This window comes from Chiloscyllium punctatum, chromosome 22 (assembly GCF_047496795.1).
Source record: "Chiloscyllium punctatum isolate Juve2018m chromosome 22, sChiPun1.3, whole genome shotgun sequence".
Taxonomy (NCBI): Eukaryota; Metazoa; Chordata; class Chondrichthyes; order Orectolobiformes; family Hemiscylliidae; genus Chiloscyllium; species Chiloscyllium punctatum.
The window spans coordinates 45,654,038-45,674,473 of record NC_092760.1 but is presented as its reverse complement, the minus strand read 5'-3'; the positions used below and the strand labels follow the sequence as shown (position 1 = coordinate 45,674,473).

Genomic DNA, 20,436 nt, shown 5'->3' with positions numbered 1-20,436 from the left:
ATACCAGGCTTTCAGTTGGTCTGGTTCAGTGTGGTCAGGTCGGTCAATGGAGTTCTTGGCTATAATGGCCAGTCAAGCAGCCTGAAATTCAGAAACAGTGAATGGATAGAGTAAGGTAGCAGTGAGATAGAATTGGCTGTCATCACTTTAGAGTTGGAATCTAAGATCATATTTTTGAATAATGTTGCTGAGGTACAGCAAGCAGATTAGAAATAAGAAGTATCCAGTAGGAAATTCCTTGGGAGATGCCAGAACTAAGGGTATGAAAATAGGAAAAGGATATGTTCATGTGATTCTTTGGCTATGACTTAGCAGACAGGAATGGAAATAGGAGATGTCAATCCAACTAAATGGAATAGAGGGAGTTTGTAGGAGGATGGCATGGGCAACTGTTTGGGATATAGGCTGTAAGCCATTGAGAAAGATGAGGATCTTACCACCATCGTAACCATATAGATTGCCACTTATGCACTGAGGGGCAGAATCACAATTAGAACAGTCAGTCGTGGAGTTGTCAGCAAGTTGAGTACCTTATTTCAGAGATAGTAGCACAATCAATGACTTGGCAGAGGAAATGGGGTTTTTTATTTATTTTTTCATGGAATGTGACCATCTTAGGTTAGGCCATTAATTGCCCAACTTACATTTTCCTGAAGAAGTTGAGTTGATATCTTGAGCCCTTGCAATCTCTATGGTACAAGTCGAAAAGGACTTCCATGGTTTAGACCCAGCAATAGTGAATAAACAGCAGTAAATTTCTAAGTTTGGATGCTGTGTGGCTTGGAGGGGAGCTTACAGATGGTGATGCTCTCATGCATCTCTTCAATGTTCTTGTCCTTCTACATGTCCAGCTTGCAGATTTGGAAAGTGCTATGAAGGATTGTTGAAATGTTGTTTCCATACATCTTGTGGGTGGCACACACTGCTGCCACTGTATGATGGTTGCAACTGGAGTAAATGTTAAAGGTGATGAATGGAACAAAAATCAAGCAGACTACTTTGTTCTGGAAGGTATTGGAATGTTGTTGAGCTGCAATCGGCCATGGAAGCATAGAGTTTTTCATCTCATTCCTGACTTGTGCATTGACTAGGATTGAGGGATGGGGTGCCAAGTTACTAGCCACAGAACCTCAAGACTCTGAGCCACTCATATAAAGGTTGTCGAGACATGGTAGTCCCCACTGAGTTTTTGATCAATCACACCCTCAGATTGTTGATTAGTGAGGGATTTCAATGTTAGGAGGACATGGTTGGATACATTGTTTCTAGAAGATTATTGCCTGGGACTTGTGAGGAACACATGTTATTTACCACTTCTCAGCCCAAGCCTGATGGCATGGAAAGTTATGCAATCATCAGTGATTATCCCCAATCCTGGCCTTCTGCTGGAGATCATTGATAAAGCTTGAGGATTGTTCAGTCAAGACACTACTCTGAGGAGCTCCTGAAGATTAAGTCTGGGCATATAAGGGCATATAAATTTCACACAGTAAGACCGATTTCCCATCAGTCTAGTGTCATGCTGAATCCAACTTGGGCATGAAGCGATCCTGTTTACTTTCGACCAGGGAAGCTTGATGGAAGGATTCATTGCAAGAGTTTACAAGATTAGTGATGTTCTGACGTGTCTTCCAGTGATGTAGAGTTTTCCGAGCGGGGGTGGTGGCGAGTTGGCGTTTGAGGATTACCCCAATTTGGCTCCTTAATGATTGGCTGTGGCAGCCAATCTGCAGGGAGGTTCCTCTCTCGGGATTTCGTCAATTACGTCTTAAAATTATCTTGCAAACTGTATCCAGGATACACCGAACTCCCTGGGAAAGCCAGCCAATGACAGCAGGGCGGCATCCGATTGCATAACCCAGGGAGATGAGGAGTCCGAGTTTTCAATAAGAGGCAGTCACCAGTCTCTCAGAAGGGCCGCTGGAAGAGAATGATGGATGGCTAACTGTGTTTTAACAGACTCCAGATCTCTACCAGGTAAGGCTGCTCCTTTTATTTCTAGCCAGTTTCTGACTGTACTGCAGTATCTCCACAAAGCGTCAGAACGGGAAAATACAAGGTAAGACGGCGCACTTTATATTTGTTTTTTTTTCCCCGTGCAGTGGGGACTTGAGGTGTGTTTTGGTCGTGGATTGCTGTCAATGTTGCTGGTGAAGAAGCCATTGAAATAATCAGTCTATCCCTGCTGCAAATAAATCCAGTGTTCTGGGTGACCCGCATGTACAGTACTGGCGGAGAGCAGGGATGATGAATCCCGAAGCAGCGCAAAAATATCGAGGAAATGTCATTAACCCCCATGAACGGATAGACCTATGGTCAATCATTGTTTTAACCTGTGATACATACCTTTATATTATACATTGGCATCAAATAATGATTATTCCGTTAACCTCTAAGGTGTTCCTGGGCGTTCGTTAAGTTTGCACGCCTCTGATTCCTACAGTGATTTCCCAAGGCATTGATAAACTGTTAAGACACGCTGAATGTCCCGAGATGTTTGAAAGGTCCTGCCAAGTGAAAATTCCCTCTTGCAATGCTCAGAGCATCAGAAAAAGATAAGCGGGTGGGGGGGAGAAAAAAACTCAACCTGCGCATTTCTAACTGAATGGCTTGTACTAAATCGCTGTCAGAATTGCATGCCAGCTCTGGGTCTGACAGAGTGGGCACCTCTGCAGAATCACGAATGAGAGTGGGCGGTGATCAGAGTACCGCAGGGGGGGGCACGGTGCCCGTGGGCTGGCCGAGGTGCAGCAGCCCGGCCGGGGGCTGCTTCCTGCGGGGGAGCGAGCTGCTATTTGGAGCAACCATCGCGGCCGCCCTCTGAAGTGCCCCCGGGGGCTGTGCCTTCACCGGAATAACCCCAACGGCTGAGATCTCCCGTCACTAACTCTGGGCGCGATTTGGTTCACTTGGAGCCATGAATGTTCAGGTCCCAAATGTGGCTCTGCTGTGCTGTCTGCACCCCGTGGAAGTGGTTATGTTTTAATGGTGGCAATGCGATATATCAGAATCCCTGCAGTGTGTGAAGGCAGGCCATTCGGCCCATCGACCATCGGAAGACCATCCCAGCCCCATCTCTGTAACCCTCTTTCCCATGGCTAACTCACCCAACCTGCACATCCCTTGGACACTATGGGTAATTTAGCGTGGCCAAAGCATCTAATCTGCACATCTTTTGGACTGTGGGATGAAACCCACACAGACGCAGCAAGAATGTGCAAACTCCACACAGCCAGTCACCCGAAGCCACACCGGGTTCCTGACACTGTGAGGCAGCAGTGCGAACCACTGAGCCACTCTTTGCAAGGGATCCTGACCAGATGGGCCAATGGGTCGAGGAGTGTCAGATTGAGTTTAATTCAGATAAATGCTAGGCTGCATTTTGGGAAAGCCAGTCTTAGCAGGATTTATATACTTAATGGTAAGGCCCTAGGGAGTATTGCTGAACAAAGAGATCTTGGAGTGCAGGTTCATAGCTCCTTGAAATTAGAGTCACAGGTTAGATATGATAGTGATGAAGGCTTTCCCTTTATTGGTCAGAGTATTGAGTATAGGAGTTGGGAGGTCATGTTGCGGCTGTATAGGACATTGGTTAGGCCAATATTGCGTGCAATTCTGGTCTCCTTCTTATCAGAAGGATGTTATGAAAGGGAGAGGCTGAACAGGCTGGGGCTATTTTCCCTGGAGCGTCAGAGGCTGAGGGGTGGCCTGATAGAGATTTGTAGAATCACAAAGGCCATGGTTAGGATAAATAGACAAAGTCTTTTCCCTGGGGTGGGGGAGCCCAGAACTAGAGGGCATAGATTTAAGGTGAGAGGGGAAAGATATAAAAGAGACCTAAGGGGCAACTTTTTCATGCAGAGGGTGGTACGTGTATGGAAGGAGCTGCCAGAGGAAGTGGTGGTGGCTGGTACAATTGCAGCATTTGAAAGGCATCTGGATGGATATACGAATAGGAAGGGTTTGGAGGGATATGGGCTGGGTGCTGGCAAGTGGGACTAGATTAGGTTGGGAATTCTGGTCAGCAAAGACAAGTTGGACTGAAGGGTCTGTTTCTGTGCTGTACATCTCTATGACTCTATAACCCAGTGATAATTGAGGCTTGTGGGATTTTGCTGGCGGTGTGTGCAAGCAGTGTATAGTTTTCCTTCAGTAGTGTCCTGCATTTTATTGTAATGCAATAGTTAACCTTATACCATGGAAAATTCCAAAAGGACTGATCATCCCACACAACATGAAGATGCAGCCCAAAAGCAGCTACTGCCCTGATGTAATGAGCATATTTGTGTGAGCTCCCCGTGTGTGCTGAAGCTGGAAAGGAGTCTCTCAGAGCACCTAGCAGCACAGAATAGCGTCAAGCCTGATGGATGTGATAGAGGAGACTGTGGCCCAGGGGTTTTGAAGGTGCAAAAGCACTATGTTCAGAACTCATTCTACTCAATGGACCGTAAGTACTGCTGTCAATCCACCAAGCTGGACCCCAGCAAAGGCTGCTGTCTAAGAAGACTGCTCTTCAATAGCAGAGCCATCACTGAAGTTTGTCAACTCCTAGAAACACATTTGGAGTAACAGCCGTGGTTTTATTGATAGAAACATGCCCCTGGAAACAATTTGGCTTTGGAAAATTGAAACATTGTTCATAACAATTATCATTAAAAACTGTTTGTATTTTCTCCTATCCTCATTCTGTGGGTTGGGCACAGACTTTCATTGGATTGAGCTACAGTTATGTACACACTACTACAGTGGATTCACGTTGCCAGCGTATAGAGCAAGTAACTGTCAGCCATCCTACAGAAGGCAATCAACCGGTTTTGCCTTGGTACAAACACCCCTTCCATAGAGAACATGTCCTTGGCTGAGACTTGAACCGAGAGCTTTGGGTGCCTACACTGCACTACAACATATCTGTTAGCATGATTATCAATGTAATGATACCTCTGTTATAACACGTTTGTAGAAATGAAGTTCCTCTGGACATGACGTGCAGCTGCAGAAGCAAGTTCAGGAGGGCTCTGGATAAACACTGGCAGTGCCCCTAGCATGTTTCATCTGCTCCAAAGATCACTATATGTTGATCAATCACTACTGGTTGATTTTGAAAGTATCAACACTACTTGGGCACAAGGCACTACTGGCTACTGACAGTGTTGTCTCTCTTAACACTAGATTGTCCATTTTTGTATCTTCACCAGCTTTTGCTTATACATAACATTATCAGCCTCCAGCCCTCCCTCAGCCTTGCAATTTCTCAAACTTGCACCCATGTCTTTGTTCGTCAGTGTCAAGTACTTATGTCCACATGCTGGGTTCTACCAGGTAGTCTATTCCATTTCTTTAAAATCCCTCAACAAAAGAAAAGCAAGAGAACTGTATCTGAGACAGCTAAAAAGCAGGATGGGAATGAAAGGAAATGTAGGAGAGAAAAAGGATAAAACAGACATGAAGAGGAGATGAGAGAACACAAATATAGAGAAAGAGGATTGGAAGAGAAGTGAAGGAGATACAAATCTCAATGGAGCTGGAAGAGTGAAACAGTAAAGAAGGAAATGAGTAGAAAAATGGAAAGAATGAGGATTGGGGACAGCACTGAAAAGCTTGCTTATTATTTAAAGTTGTTATCCAGAGGGGTAATACTTTTGTTGCATTCACAGCAGTGTGTTGGGGTGCTTTTCTGTGTAAAAACATAAGTACTGTGTATAAAATCAGGCTATCACAATGTCTAACTTGTGGCTGAATTGTTCTTTGCAAAGTACACTTCCAATCAGAATGCAACAAAACGCATACACATGAGACTGGGCTCAAGATTTTTTGGACAATAGAATTACATTTTGAAAAGTTTTTATTTTAGGTGCAATTTAAGAACATTAATTAAGAATATTAATGAATTAGCAGCTGGTGGAATTCACTGGATGCCCACCCCCTCTGTTAGGAGACAAAAAAACTGCAGATGCTGGGATCCAAGGTAAACAAGCAAGAAGAACATAGCAAGTCAGGCAGCATCAGGACGTGGAGATATCAACGTTTCAGGTGTAACCCTTCTTCAGGACTGGGCTTGGGTGTAAGGGAAGCTGCAGATAAAGTAGGGGGTGGGGTTTGGGTAGGGAGAGGGTCGGAGTGGTGAGGTAGTGATAGGTGAACACAGGTAGAGGGTATGACCAGGTTGGTCGATGGGAGGGATGAGTCCAGTTGGTAGCTGGAAGGAAGGGTCAGTCAGAGGAATGGAAAGGGTGAGATGGGGATAACAAGGGAGTCGGGGGATGGGAATGGAGGTTATTTGAAACTAGAGAACTCAATATCGAGTCCTCCAGGCTGTTGACTGCCCAGGCAGAAGATGAGATGTTGTTCCTCCAGTTTGTGGTCTGATTCACTGTGGCAATAGAGGAGGCCAAGGATGGTCATGTCAGAAAATGAATAGGAAGGACAATTAAAATGGGCAGTGACTGGGAAATCAGTTCAGCCCTTGAGGGCCTGGCTGAGGTGCTCAGTGAAACCTGCCCTGAGTTTAGGTTTGGTCTCACTGATGCAGAGAAGGCAATACTGAGAGCACTTGATGCAGAAAACTAGTTTGGAGGAGAGGCAGGTGAACCTTTGTCTCACCCAGAAGGACTATTTGGGGCCCTGGATGGAGGTGGGGGGGGGGGGGGGGTTGTGTGCCGGCAAGTTTTGCATCTTTTCTGGTTGCAGGGGAGGATACCTGGGGGTTCAGGGGATTGGTGGGGAGTGTGGCATGAACCAAGGATTGGCGAAGGAACGGTTCTTGTGGAAGGCAAAGAGGAGTGTTCAAAGTTTGGTAGAAGATTTGTAGCTCGGGTGCTCGTTGTTGTGGTTCTGTTCGCCGAGCTGGGAATTTGTCTTGCAAACGTTTCGTCCCCTGTCTAGGTGACATCCTCAGTGCTTGGGAGCCTCCTGTGAAGCGCTTCTGTGCTGTTTTCTCCGGTATTTATAGTGGCCTGTCTCTACCGCTTCCGGTTGTCAGTTCGAGCTGTCCACTGTAGTGACCGGTATATTGGGTCCAGGTCGATGTGTTTGTTGATATCAACAAACACATCGACCTGGACCCAATATACCGGTCACTACAGTGGACAGCTCGAACTGACAACCGGAAGCGGCAGAGACAGGCCACTATAAATACCGGAGAAAACAGCACAGAAGCGCTTCACAGGAGGCTCCCAAGCACTGAGGATGTCACCTAGACAGGAGACGAAACATTTGCAAGACAAATTCCCAGCTCGGCGAACAGAACCACAACAAAGAGGAGTGGGGTGGCAAAGATGTTCTTGGTGGTGGGGTCTAGTTGAAGTTGGCGGAAATATTTAAGAATGATGCATCAGACACAGACACTGGTGGGGTGGTAGGTAAGGCGACTCTGTCCTTATTGCATTTGGAGGGAGGGGGTTTAGAGCAGTGGAATGGAGAATGGAGCAGGTGCAGTGGAGAGCTGTCTGGATGACAGAGGGTCAGAAAGCACATTGTTCAAAATAGGTAGACAGTGTTATTGAAGCTTTGATTCAACTACCTTCACAGCTCCACAGCTTCACACTCTCTTTGCCTTGCCTTGACTATTATCTGCTTCACTTTATCAGTTGCTGATCTCCTTTTACACTGCCCTCCCCCTTATTTTCCCCTACGCAGTCTCCAACTTTCCAAATTCCTCTTGGCCAACTGTATCCTAATTTGTTTCCTCTCTCCTCCCCTACCTCTGCCTCTCTGTTAAACAACAAACAAAATGTATAATATAGACCATAAAGTAGTATAATCACTGAGCTCACACTTTAAAATGATTTAAAAGTTTAAATTTGTTTCACTTTTCAAATGAATTTAGTTAGATTAGGTGAGTGAACCAAAATTTTGCAGATGCAACTTGACATGGATAAGTTTTAGTGAGAGGAATAAAAAAGCAGTTTATTATTTAGATGAAGAGTACACTTCAATGCACTTTGATGCAGAGGGATCTGGGTGTCCCCTCACATGAATCACAGAAACTAACATGCAGGTTCAGCAGATAATAAGGAAGGCAAATGGAATTTTAGCATTTTATTGCTAAAGAAATAGAGTATGAAAGTCGGGAAGTGTTGCTGCAAGTGCACAATTTATTAGTGAGACTGCATCTTCAGTATTGTGTACTGGTTTGGTTCCTTTATTTAAGGATGGATATCGTTGCATTGGAGATATTTCAGAAGATTTTCATTTGACTGATTCCAGAGATGAGGGAGTTTTTCTTATGAAACTTGGTTGAGCAGTTGAAGTATATATGACGTCGAAGGGGATTAATAAAGTTCATGCAGAAAGGTTGTTTCCTCATGTGGAGCAATCTAGAATGAGAGGTTATAGTTTTAGTGTAATGGAGAGCAGATTTAAAATAGAAATGAGGAGAAATTGCTTCTTTCAAAGGGTGGTGACCTCGGGAATTCATGAGCCCAGAGTAAGGTAGAAACCTGGACTTCTGTAAATATAAGGGGGAGATGGATTTTTATTAAGGGTTACAGGATTATGGAGATCTGGTAGGACAGTGGAGTTGAGACCGAGATGACATCAACCATGTTCATATTAAATGGCGGAGCAGGCTCAAGGGGCTGAGTTGCCTACCCCTACTCTGGTTCTTATATTTTCTTATGATTTCAGGATTCTCACTAATATTTTCAATATTGCATTCTGAAATTTTGAATTTTAATTTTGTGAAAACCTTGCATAGGAAATGCAAATCAAAACAGTGAGATAAGTGCAACATAAGCTAATAGAATTTGATTCCACATTCAGATTGTGAGAGGCTCAAGTGAGTTGGCGTAGAATGTGGACTTTAAGAATGAAGGTTATTTTGCCTAAAAACTTTGAAATTTAGTGTGCATTAAAATACTGAGATGTAAACACGGTTCAAAACAAAGCAGAATAACTTTGGATAAAGAAAATACATTGATCGAAAAGTAGGCAGTGGCACTGAGGAAGATGGTGACACTAAAATGATTCCAAAAATTAGCTTAGAAGTTATAATAACACCTACTGATTCTTAAGAGTGCACATTTTAAATTAGGTTTGGCTCTGTTTTTAAACTTGTGCTTCCAAATCGCAGATATATTAATTTAATTGTGAGGTTTGGTAACCAATCTGTAGGAAAGGATATGATGATGCTTATATCATTAAAATTGTGTTGTTAATATCTTTGCTAATAAAAAAAATTAATATTTCTAGTCTGTTTGTATTGAACTTATTCAAGCCACCAGGAATTTAAGGAGATGTTTTAAAAAAAATGCGTGGTTTCTTTATGACTCAGATGTAAGAGAGGTGGTTCGAAAAGTTAATGCCACTAATGTAAGACAATCGTGTGAGTTTCGCCTACACTGTGACAGGCAGTTCTTAAAAAACAATAAATCAACTTAATGGTATTGGGATAGATGTTTGGCTGCCTGATGGACAGACTAATGTTACCCATTATGTTACCCATTTGTTTTTCTTGCCCTTGCATACTGACAGACCTACACCTCCTCCCTGATAGCACCTACAGTAAAGGAATTGGAGGAAATTCTGGAGATACCAGTGCTCTATCGTCAGTGGTGACCCACAGGAACTGGCGACGACAATATTGCCCTTTATGTTTTAATGATATTGATGTAGGCTTTGGGGGCATGATCTCCAGATTTACAGATTTTTGTGATTGAAGATGTTTCGGGCAAATATCCAGGTGTTGTGAGATTGGAGCCATGATTGCCAAATTACGTTTGATTTGGACAAGTGAAAAATCTCGTGATGCAGAGGGTAAATATGCAAGTACAGCAGTAATCAGGAGAGCTAATTGAGTGTTATGTTTTACTGCAAGTGGAATTGAATACAAAGTAGGGAGGTTATGATTTTGTTATACAAGACTACATCTGTAGAGGAAAGGATGTAAATGTATTGGAAACAGTTCAGAGGTTTATTAGACTAATTTTAGACTAAGACTAATAAAAAATTTTTCTTGAGCAGAGGTTGTACACATTTGGCTTGTATCTGCTGGAGTTTAAAAGTGTAACAGGCAACATGACCAACATACATAACACCCTGAGGGGTCTTAACAGGGGTGGATGTGGAAAGGATGTTTTCTCTTTTGGGAGAGTCAACAGCTATTTAAAAATAAGGGCTTAAGAAAGAAATTATGCAAAACGTGTTCTCACAGATGGCCATGAGTCATTGCTTTTTGAGTTGGGGGTGTGGTGGCAGGGAATACCTTATTTCTAGTCATGTGTAGACAGAGTAGTCAGTGTGATTCACTAGGTCAGTGTTTGGATGGTTACCCAGTTACAGTCAGAGCAGGTTTTAATCCTCCAATCTTTCCCGGGTAACTATTCAGACAAGTGAGTCAGAGCCATTAGAAGTCTTCAACTCTAACTCAGTTAATTCAATTGTGATTTTTGAAAAGGTATTTGATAAGCCCTTCTAGCGACTAGGAATTGCAAGGCGCAGTGAAAGTGGCAGAGTGTGACTACCTAAAGGGCTCTTGCAGATAGCTAACAGGGAAGAATGGCCTCTTGTACTGGAATCTATAAGACTATGTCAAGTGCTAAAAAATGGGTTAAATCAGTGTTTCAGTTTCATACACAATCTCAGCCATCTTTCAGACTCTTTAGTACCTAATGTACTGAGCAAAAATCACCTGAAAATAGACTTAGGCTCTTAATTATGACTTTAGTGGAAGGGCTTCAAAATAGCCATTATTGTACAAAACCAGCCATAGTAAATTTTGATATTCAGACAGATGGGGGAAGAGAGTAATAACTCACACCTAGTTAGTTATAATAGACTGACAATTCTTTAGCTTTCTATTGAGAGTGGATCTGGGATACTTCAAAATAAAATGTTCAGTGATGAACTTACTTATATTTTTAGGTGTGAAAAATCAATTTAATTAGTGATCTCTGAGTAACACTCCTAAGTTCATGACTTATCTACTATTAATCAAACTCACTCAGAGATTGAATGTGACTTTCAAGCCGGACTTGAGAACCTGATGCCTGAAAGAATTCTGGGTCATGATTCCATTTTACGATAGTATCCTTGATGTAAAGCTGTCTTGAAATGTAAATTGGGCTGGAGGTGAGTGCAGAGTCCATTGCTCGTCATTAGCAAACTGCAGGAGCTGCCTACTGAGCAAGAACAGCCAAGGGAGGTATCGGCTATGATGGGGCCTGTCGCTGCCTTTTGAAGAGAAAAGGCAGAATATCAGAAAGTTAGTAGCCTCACTTCTCAGAGAAATGGCCAACTGGAAAACGATTGACTAGGAGAAAGTGAGGACTGCAGATGTTGGCAATCGGAGTCAAGAAGTGTAGCGCTGGAAAAGCATAGCAGGTCAGGTAGCATCCGAGGAACAGGAGAGCTGAAATGTCAATTCTCCAGCTCCTCAGATGCTGCCTGACCTGCTGTGCTTTTTCGGTACCTCACTTTTTGGCTTTGGAATTCGAATATGATGTCACTTGAGATTGCCTAATCATTAAAATTTGTCATAATTGAAAAAAAATGTATGTGTTCTGTGTTATGGTTCTGAGGAAGGGTCACTGGACTTGAAACGTTAACTCTGATTTCTTTTCACAGAAGCTGCCAGACCTGCTGAGCTTTTCCAGCAATTTTTGTTTTTGTACATGTTCTCTGTATTAAATATAACATCTACGCACTTGACTGACAGGGTTTGACAATTTGTGATTTGAAATCTCTTTCTGGCCCTCCTGGTCCATTAGCAATATCTTCAAGGTGTTTAACAAGCTGATAATTAGAAGTGCGGATTCCTGGCTCCCCTAATTTACATGCCACCACCCAATCCATCCTGGATTCGCTGAGAGCCTGGTACATTATCTGGATCACCATCTCCTAATCCTACTGCTTTTTTTTCTTTTCTTCCCCATCAACTGCAGGTAACTGAAAATCTCACCCTGTGTATCACTTCATCCGATACACAGAGCAAAATCATTGTGAATCCTGAAGTGAAATTTGTTGAACTCAGAAAAAAAGCTTTATATTCCATTGGGACATTATTATTTCGAACAATTTTGCGGCACACAATAAGCATAATTAGTAATTAGATATAAAATGCCATTTGTTAGTGTGGTGTTTTCCTCCATATAGAATAGGAACTAAGGAGGTGAAATCTACCTTCCACAGCAATGAATCAACCACACTTTATACATCCCACACAATCTTCCATTCCATTGACTTTAATTGATAGGAAAGTAAACCTCTGTGTACAACAGGCAATCAATTTGTTATGGTCTATTTTGATTTGATCTCAAAGTTGAATGTCATAATTCTATATTTGCTATAATCTGATTGTTAAGGGTTATCTTATTGCACTTCCCACTCACTACATATTAAGTTGAACATTCAGTTCAAGCAAGCTCTCAGTGCTGGTCTTGGAAGCTGTTTTCTGTGAGTACAAGTGAAGGGCAATAGGAGCAAGCCTGAAAAGTAACAGCTGATAATGTTGAACATGATTCAAAGATATTTTTGTTCTACATGTGAAGTGAAATGCGTCCTGAGGAAATCAACAAAACAGGCAAAACGTAGTAAGGGAACCAGCTCATGTATCTTAAAATCTCCTGAAACCTAACATTATTTTACAAATTATATCATTATATAAAATTATATATAGTATATAATCTTCATATAAAACTTCATATTATATTGGATTGCATTAGAATAACATGCATAGCTTTGGTCTCCTTACTCTGTGGCCAATGTGATAACCTAAGCATGAGGAAGAAAGGTTATTGGAGCAGGCAAGAATCTGTAGTAATTAGATTAGCTGTGATCTTATTGAACGGCAGAGCAGCTGAAGGGCCTGAGTAACTTACTTCTGCTCCTAAATCTTGTTTGTACTCCAAAAGATTAAAAACTTATGATTGACTTGAGGTAATTATAGAATCTGTAGAGTGTGAAAGCAGGCCACTCAGCCCACTGAATCCACACCAACTCTCCTAAGAGCATCCCGCCCAGACTCAACACCCCCTTTCCACCACCCCCCCCACCTCCCCGGACATCCCTATAACTCTTACATTTCCCATGGCTAATCCAGCTAGCCTTCACATCTTTGGACTGAGGGAGGAAACCAGAACACCCAGGGGAAACCCATGCACACATAGGGAGAATGTGCAAACTCTACACAAACAGTCACCAGAGGGTGGAATCAAAACCCAGTCCCTGGTGCTAGTCAGCAGTGCTAACCACTGAGCCCCCATGCCAACCCAAGGAGTTGTTTATTTTCTATTCTGTCTCTGTGTTTGGCCAAAAGGAATAGAAAACTGTTAGCCAAATACTCCAAAGTGGAATTGGAATATTTGGTGGTTTTTGAATGGTGCAGATGTGATGGGCCAAAGGACCATCTGTACTGTAGGCCTCTATGACTCTAACTGTAACTCACTTATATCTATTTTTAATTTTTCTGAGTTTTTGATCTTGATATATACTCTGCTTTCCAAAGCACTATGATATTAGGTCTTGATATTTTACACCTATAATATGCTATTCCGTGACAACTGCCTTGGTTGTCTTGTGTTGAATTTAACTGAAATCTGCCAATTTTTGTTGGGGAATGATCATTGAATATAATCTACCATATAAAATGCCTGTAATTTTTTTGCATGTTCATATTCTCCCCACATTATGGTGTATATAAAGCATTTCTTGTGTACGTTAAATACACCAGTCTGTACAGAGCAACTTCATATTTTGCAAAGCATCTGGAAACTTCTCTTTATTCATCTTATGTCTTTCAATTCATCACCCTTTTTCAATCCTGTGTGAAATCTAAACAAGCTGCCATGTTTTATTATTGTTGAGCATCACTTACAAGACCAGTATTTGTTTCTCAACTCTAATTATCCTTGAACTGCATAGCTTATTGGCCAATCCGGAGGCAGTTAAAGTCAAGCACCTTGCTCTGGTTCTAGTGTTATATGTAGGCCCAACCAGGTAAGGATGGTAAATTTCCTTCCTCCAAAGGAGTATTAACAACCCAAATTGACTTTAGCAGCAATTGATAACAGCTTCATGATCACTATTATTGAGACCAGCTTTTCATTTCAAGCATTTTGATAATTCCACATGGTAGGGAAGGATTTGAGCCCATGTTCTCAGAGCATTAGCCGAGACGTCTGGATTACCAGTCCATAACATCACCACTAAGCCACCAGCTCTGCCCACTTAAATCTGTCCTCACATCAGTGACAAGATCATCTGATGTGTCTTGACTTTATCAAGTAATTGGGTTTCTAGGTCCTAGCACATGAGTGAATGAAGTGTACTTCAATCACAATTTTTAAAAATTTGTTTGTGGAATGTGGGCACCACTGGCTAGCCAGCATTTGTTGCCTATCTCTTGTTGTCCATAAGAAGGTGGTGATGAGCTGCCATCTTGAACCACTGCAGGCTACCTGTGAGTTGAACCACAATGCCATTAGGGACGGACTTCCAGGATTTTGACTCCACAATAGTGAAGGGACGGTAACATATTGCCAAGTCAGGATGGTGAGGGGAACGTGAAGGTGGTGCAGTTCCCATATATCTGCTGCCCTTGTTCTTCTTCTAGATGGAAATGGTCATGAGTTTGGAAGGTGCTGAAGAGTATCTTTGATACAGTTTGTAGATGCTGATTTCAACCAGACCAGCACAACTGCAAATTAGGTTTGGTATTTTTCCTATATCTACTATTTGCTAATCTTTCTTACTTGGGCCAGAGACCACCAACAACTGCTATGAAAGCAAACATACATTTCATCTCACTGAGTAGAAATGAACCCTGGAAGTTTGATAAGTCTTCTAAAGCATGTGGACATCAGCTCCTTTAAGTTTTGCATGTGAAAAGCACAGAATGTGCATCATTAGTTCATTCGTTAGAATGTCCATTAGGTTATTTAATTTTATGTACACTAGCATAATCTTCTCTCTGTCAGAGTTCCAAAACCAGTTCGAGTGCTATCTGGCTTGTGGAGTCTTCTCAGCTTTTGCATTATGATCATTTCAATTTTACTGTAAATCTAATGCACTTTCAAGAATATGCTAATAAAATAATTAAAACAATCCTCATTTTGAGAACATATATACTAACTGCCCAGATTTCGAAATGTTAATGATGGCAAAGTGTCAGTATTCACTGTCATTATCCAGAGGAAACAGTTTTTAAAAAAAAAACAGTGAAATTGGTAAGTGAATGTCTGGCAAGAATTTCATTTTCAGCCCCACAAGACAAACCAGACCGATTTGTATCATTTCCCAGTTTTATTTTTTTCCTTCTGACTGCAACGTTTGGAGCTCAAACACAGAATTCAAGGACTTATAGTTGGTGATTTCTGCACTTCTCCTTGAGGTATGCTGTGAGACACAATTAGAATTGAATTAGTAAAGACATACCACGTTATGCTATTGTTATGATGTTAAAAACCCTTGAAAAAGTTACATGTTTTTAAATGAGTTGTAACTGGGATAAGATTGTCCCTTTGTAACCGAGAGCCAACTATACCATCTGTTTGGTTGATGTGAGAGCTATTGCACTCTGAAATCCAGAAGTATACAATATCATGGTCAACACGTCATGCTAAAGTGTTTGACCGGGCTTTGGCCCATTCAATCATTAGGCTCAATAATAATGGGCAACTGGACGAGGTGGTTCAGTTCAGTTTGCTGGGTGGCTATTTTTTTTGACACAGAGCATTGATGCCAACAACATGGGTTCAATTCCTATTCTTGCCATGCCTTCTCAACCTCCCCTCTTGCCTGACGTATAGTGACCCTCAGGTTAAACTGTCACCAGTTGTCACTCCCTCTCTATTGCGGAAGTAGGACAATGCGGACTTTAAAGAGGAAAAATCCAATTTACCAATTACTTTAGAATGGTTACAGATTCTGCAATATTATGCCATGTCTTTGAAATGCCCAGCCAATGATACATTTGTTCAGAGAATGTTCTATGATACTTTAATGAAATTCTTAGCTGCCACTCTTTTGGTCTGGTACAACTAATAAGTTTAAGTTTAACCAAATCTGTTTATAGGAAAAATGCCTGTATTATAGACCTGGCACATCCTGTGTATCTTTGTGAGCTCCCCCATCAACTCCTGACATTTAGTCTCTTTGTAAAATTTCAGGAGGTCTAAAATGGAACCAGTGGAGAGATGGCACAAAGATTTGCTCATTCTCAAGGCTCTGGACAAAAAGTTGAACTCAAAGAAAAATGGGACTACAGGTATGGATGAAGAACATGGGTCTACAACAGCGACAAGCTTTAAATGTCCAGAGTTTTCTTTTGTTAAAATCATAAATATATAAAATATCTAGATATATATGATACACACTTCAAGTCCATGTATAACGTTTACATTCGAATTCTTTTTCACTCTTCCAAATTTCTTTCTGTTCATGAGGGTTGACTGTTGTTTGATGATGGGCTGATTGACAGGGGAGAGTGTACCCATCATTGTTTTGCCTTGGTTTGGAGAAAAACAAAACATTCTAATGAAGCTAATGTTAGAAGCAGTAGAGGAAGGAATGAACAAGAAAATGCCATGGTGAAATTGGCTCCATACCATACTAGGTGGTGCATTTCATCAGAGATCAGAGTGGGGCATGCAGTGTGGGAAGGGGTACTTAATTTCAGCAAAAGCTGACTGTATAAGTAGGTAGCATTTCTCCAGAGCTTGTATTGTTACTAGTAATGGGATTAGCAATAAATTTGGTGATGCAATCCTGTCAGGATTATACTGTTGCAGGTCATTGCATTGAACTACAAAGAATCTGGACGAGTTACAGGGTGAATAATCCAACTCAGGATCTTATGATTGGCATCTTGTTAGAAGGAAAATATTTATTTTTATTTGCAGTTTATTCCCTGCCTCCGATCAGACAGTAAGTCCTCACTCAGAGTTGTGCTTCGGTTCCCGAAAATCATGACTAGTTGAAGTGAAAAGATGTTTTTCCATTGCAAACTGGTAAAACTGGAGCTGATTTCTGTAGATTCTTCCTTATCACAAAACACAAAACATTGAAACATTATGCTGTGTAAGTTAGAACGTGTAACAGGCTAAATACCAACATTGGTAAATTAAGTAACTCTCTTATGAAGGTCTGAGGACTTCAATAGCCTAGATTGGGAAGCCCAGGGCCAGTAACATTCTGAAAAATTTAATTTGGAAGAACAAGTTTGTTAAATTTGTCACTATAATACTTTGGCATGTAAATCAAATGAACCTCACAAGGGAGGATACAAAGATGATTGTGATTCTTCACATGGCAAGATCTTCTTCTATTAAATAATAAAATTGCCTGAATATTACAGTCAGTGGTAAATGAATAGCACTACTACTGATATCAAAATGATGCCTATAATGTTTTAGCAGTCACTAGACCACCAACCTTCTCTGTTGCAGTGTTACTTTGAATTTGACATGTTCTACAGGGCATCTGTCATCCAACAAAAAACAATTTCATTAACTCATCAGATTGATTAATTCACACAGACTCTAAGACAGGAATTCTAAATTAGGGAATATAAATCATATTTAAATCATTAGGCAGGAAGTGAATTATAGATTGCGGCTTATGAGACAAACACATATGACAGAATACAGGCTTGCTAAATTTGCTTTATTGGGCCGGAAAAGTTGTATGTTAGTAATTATGACTTAATATACATTAAAACTTCAGTTACTCCTGATTGATCATGGCTTTTATGTTTTCATCACTCCTTACTGCTGAAGTAGCGTATAAATAGTTGAAGTTTGGAACAAGTAATGATTTAGTTGACAGTGCACCCTGTGGCAGAGCAGTCTATTGCTGACAACTTATCTATTCTTATGTATTTTCTACATCTTACTGCACAAATGCAGATGCCACAAATTGTCAGTTTTACAGTCATAATTTGAGCAATGCTGAAATAAAAATAACATTCTACTGAAGCTTTTCATCCCTGAACTTACCAGAGATAGGTGCAAGAATCACAAATTTTGACAGTGGTAAAAATGTATATAGTATTGGTGCTCCCTTTCAAATTTGTGTTTGTGCATCTGTCCTAATAAGTGCAAGAGGACAAACGTCAATTGTCTGTCTCCTTTCTTAGTAAAACTGTAATAACAGTCAGCAGTGACAATCTTACTGCTATTACTGCCACACATTCTGGGCCATTGAACTTTACTGGGAATTCCAGTTACATTTAAATGGTGCATGACACTTGCATAGTTGCTCACACAATGGAAAGATGTAGCATTTCATTCATTCCTTGTGCCTTTAATGACTTGGTATATTAATCACTACCAATATACAGGAATTTATTCTCACCTATAACAGCTTGATTGTGAGTTGCTTGTGCTTCATTGTCAGAGCTTATTCTCAGTAGCAAAGATAATGTTAAACAACATGGCAAAAAAAAAGCTGCAACACCTTCTCCTTCTCACTTTATTCTAGTGCTGAAACTCAAACATTTAGAATACAGCTAAAATGTGGGCTAATTTGGTTGATAACTGAATATAGTGAATTTAAATTCAGAAAGATAAATTATAATGAACTCCACCATTTACTTCAGTGCATCTTTCTTTTCAGGACTGATAGCTGAGCTCCAATAAAGATTTGACTGTTTGCAGTCCTCCATCACCCATTAAGAAATAGGTTTACATATGACCCCATACACCATTTGTTTTTGCAATAAAAAAAAGCTTCATAGTTTCTGTTTCTGGAAGATGACCGATATAACGATGTCACTTAGTGCACCATAGGCTGACAAGATTATTATAATTGAAGAAAGCTTTTTGATCATTTTGGAAAAATATAAGTATTTTTAGTCATGTCACTGAATTGCTTTCTAAATTTTCCCAACTTATTTTTCTTGCACTCTCCAACTGATGGGATGTGAGTTTCACCAGCTGGCCCAATATTTGTTGCCTGCCCCTAGCTGCTGTTGAGAGGATAACGTTGAGCTGCCTTCTTGAACTGCTCAACTCCAATTTGATGTAGGTAGGCCCACAGTGCTTTCAGGGAGGGGATTCCAGGACCTTGACCCAAGGACACTGAAGGAATGGTGATATATTTCCAAATCAGTATGTTGAGTTGGTTGGAGGGGAATTTACAGGTGGTGGGGTTCCCGTGTATCTGCTGCCCTTGACCTTCTAGATGTGGTTGTTCATTTGGAATTTGCTATCTAAGGAGCTTTGGTAAATTTCTAGAGTTGATTTTGAAGATGGTAAGCATTAGTACTACTGAGTGTCAGTGAATGAGAGAGTGAATGCAACACTAATCAAACAGACTGCTTTGTCCTGGCAGATATCAAGTATTTTGAATGTTGTTGGAGCTGCACTCATTCAGGCAAGTGAGAATCATTCCATCAGATTCCTCACGTGCCTTGTAGATGGTGGACAGGCTTTAGGGAGTTAAAAGGTGAGTTACTTACTGCAAGATTCCTGGCCTCTGACCTCTCTTATTTGTTAAACAAGTCCAGTTCAGTTTTTGGTCAATGGTAACCCCCCCACCAGGAGATTGACAGTGGGGCTTTCAATGGTAACTCCATTGAATGCCAAGGGTTAATAGTTATATTCTCTCTAGAGATCTCTCCAGAGATGGTCATCACTTGAGCTTGTGTGGTGTGGATCTTACTTGTCTACAGCTGAAGCCTGGACATTGTTCCAGTCTTGCAGCAGTTGGACATGGCCTGTTTCAGCAGCTGAGGAGTCATAAGTGATGCTGAAACATTATGCAGTCATCAGTAAACATCCTTTCTGACCTTATGATGGAAGAAGTAGCTGAATATGTGATACCAGCCTGAGGAACTCCTGCAGAGGTGTCCCAGAGTGGATATGATAGTCCTTCAACAAACAAAACCATCTTCCTTTGTGCCAAGTATGATTCCAACCAATAGAGAGTTTTGCTCCTGATTCTCATTGACTCCAGTTTAGCTGGGACTCCTTCATATGTGTGTGTGTTTACATATATAATATAGATATAAAACATCCTAATCTTGTTTATTCCAGTTTGAACCTTTGCCCTTTGTCATTTTATTCACGGTTGGCCTCATACTTAAATAGCGTTTCTGTACTCTTTAATTAACCTTGTGAAGGCTGAAAATACAATGACCTGAATTTTCCAATGGCCAGAAATCGATTGAAGTGTAGTTGCCAGTTGCAAATGGGGATTCTGCAGAATGGTCATTGTAGCAGACTCTGAAGGAGTTGTTCAGGGAAATTGAAGATTCTGCAAGGAAATTCCCCTGTGCCAGGAGCCCCCAGGAAAGTAACCATTCAATCAGAGAATTCAGAGGCTGAAGCTGAAGTTAAGTAAATCATTATTCAGGAAAAGTTAAACCGTTAAATACTTAGTCTAACTTCTGATTAACTATAAAACAGACCCCACCTCACATGCCCCCTCACCCCCACCCAATTACACCTTCCCATTACCAATTGAGTCCTCATCAACCCAGCCTTCTCCTGCTCCAAGCCT

The 20,436-nt window shown here is 41.2% G+C and overlaps 1 protein-coding gene across 1 annotated transcript in view; it reads left to right on the top strand.

Annotated features, from left to right (window-relative positions):
• The first annotated feature begins 1,743 nt into the window (after nt 1-1,743).
• The window catches only part of LOC140493362 (uncharacterized), a 42,340-nt gene continuing 23,647 nt past the window's right edge, over nt 1,744-20,436 (top strand). Inside the window, exons 1-2 of the mRNA XM_072591760.1 lie at nt 1,744-1,977; nt 16,104-16,201. Of these exons, the coding sequence (XP_072447861.1) occupies nt 16,114-16,201 (88 nt within the window). The 5' untranslated portion in view covers nt 1,744-1,977; nt 16,104-16,113. The remainder of the gene's footprint in view (nt 1,978-16,103; nt 16,202-20,436) is intronic.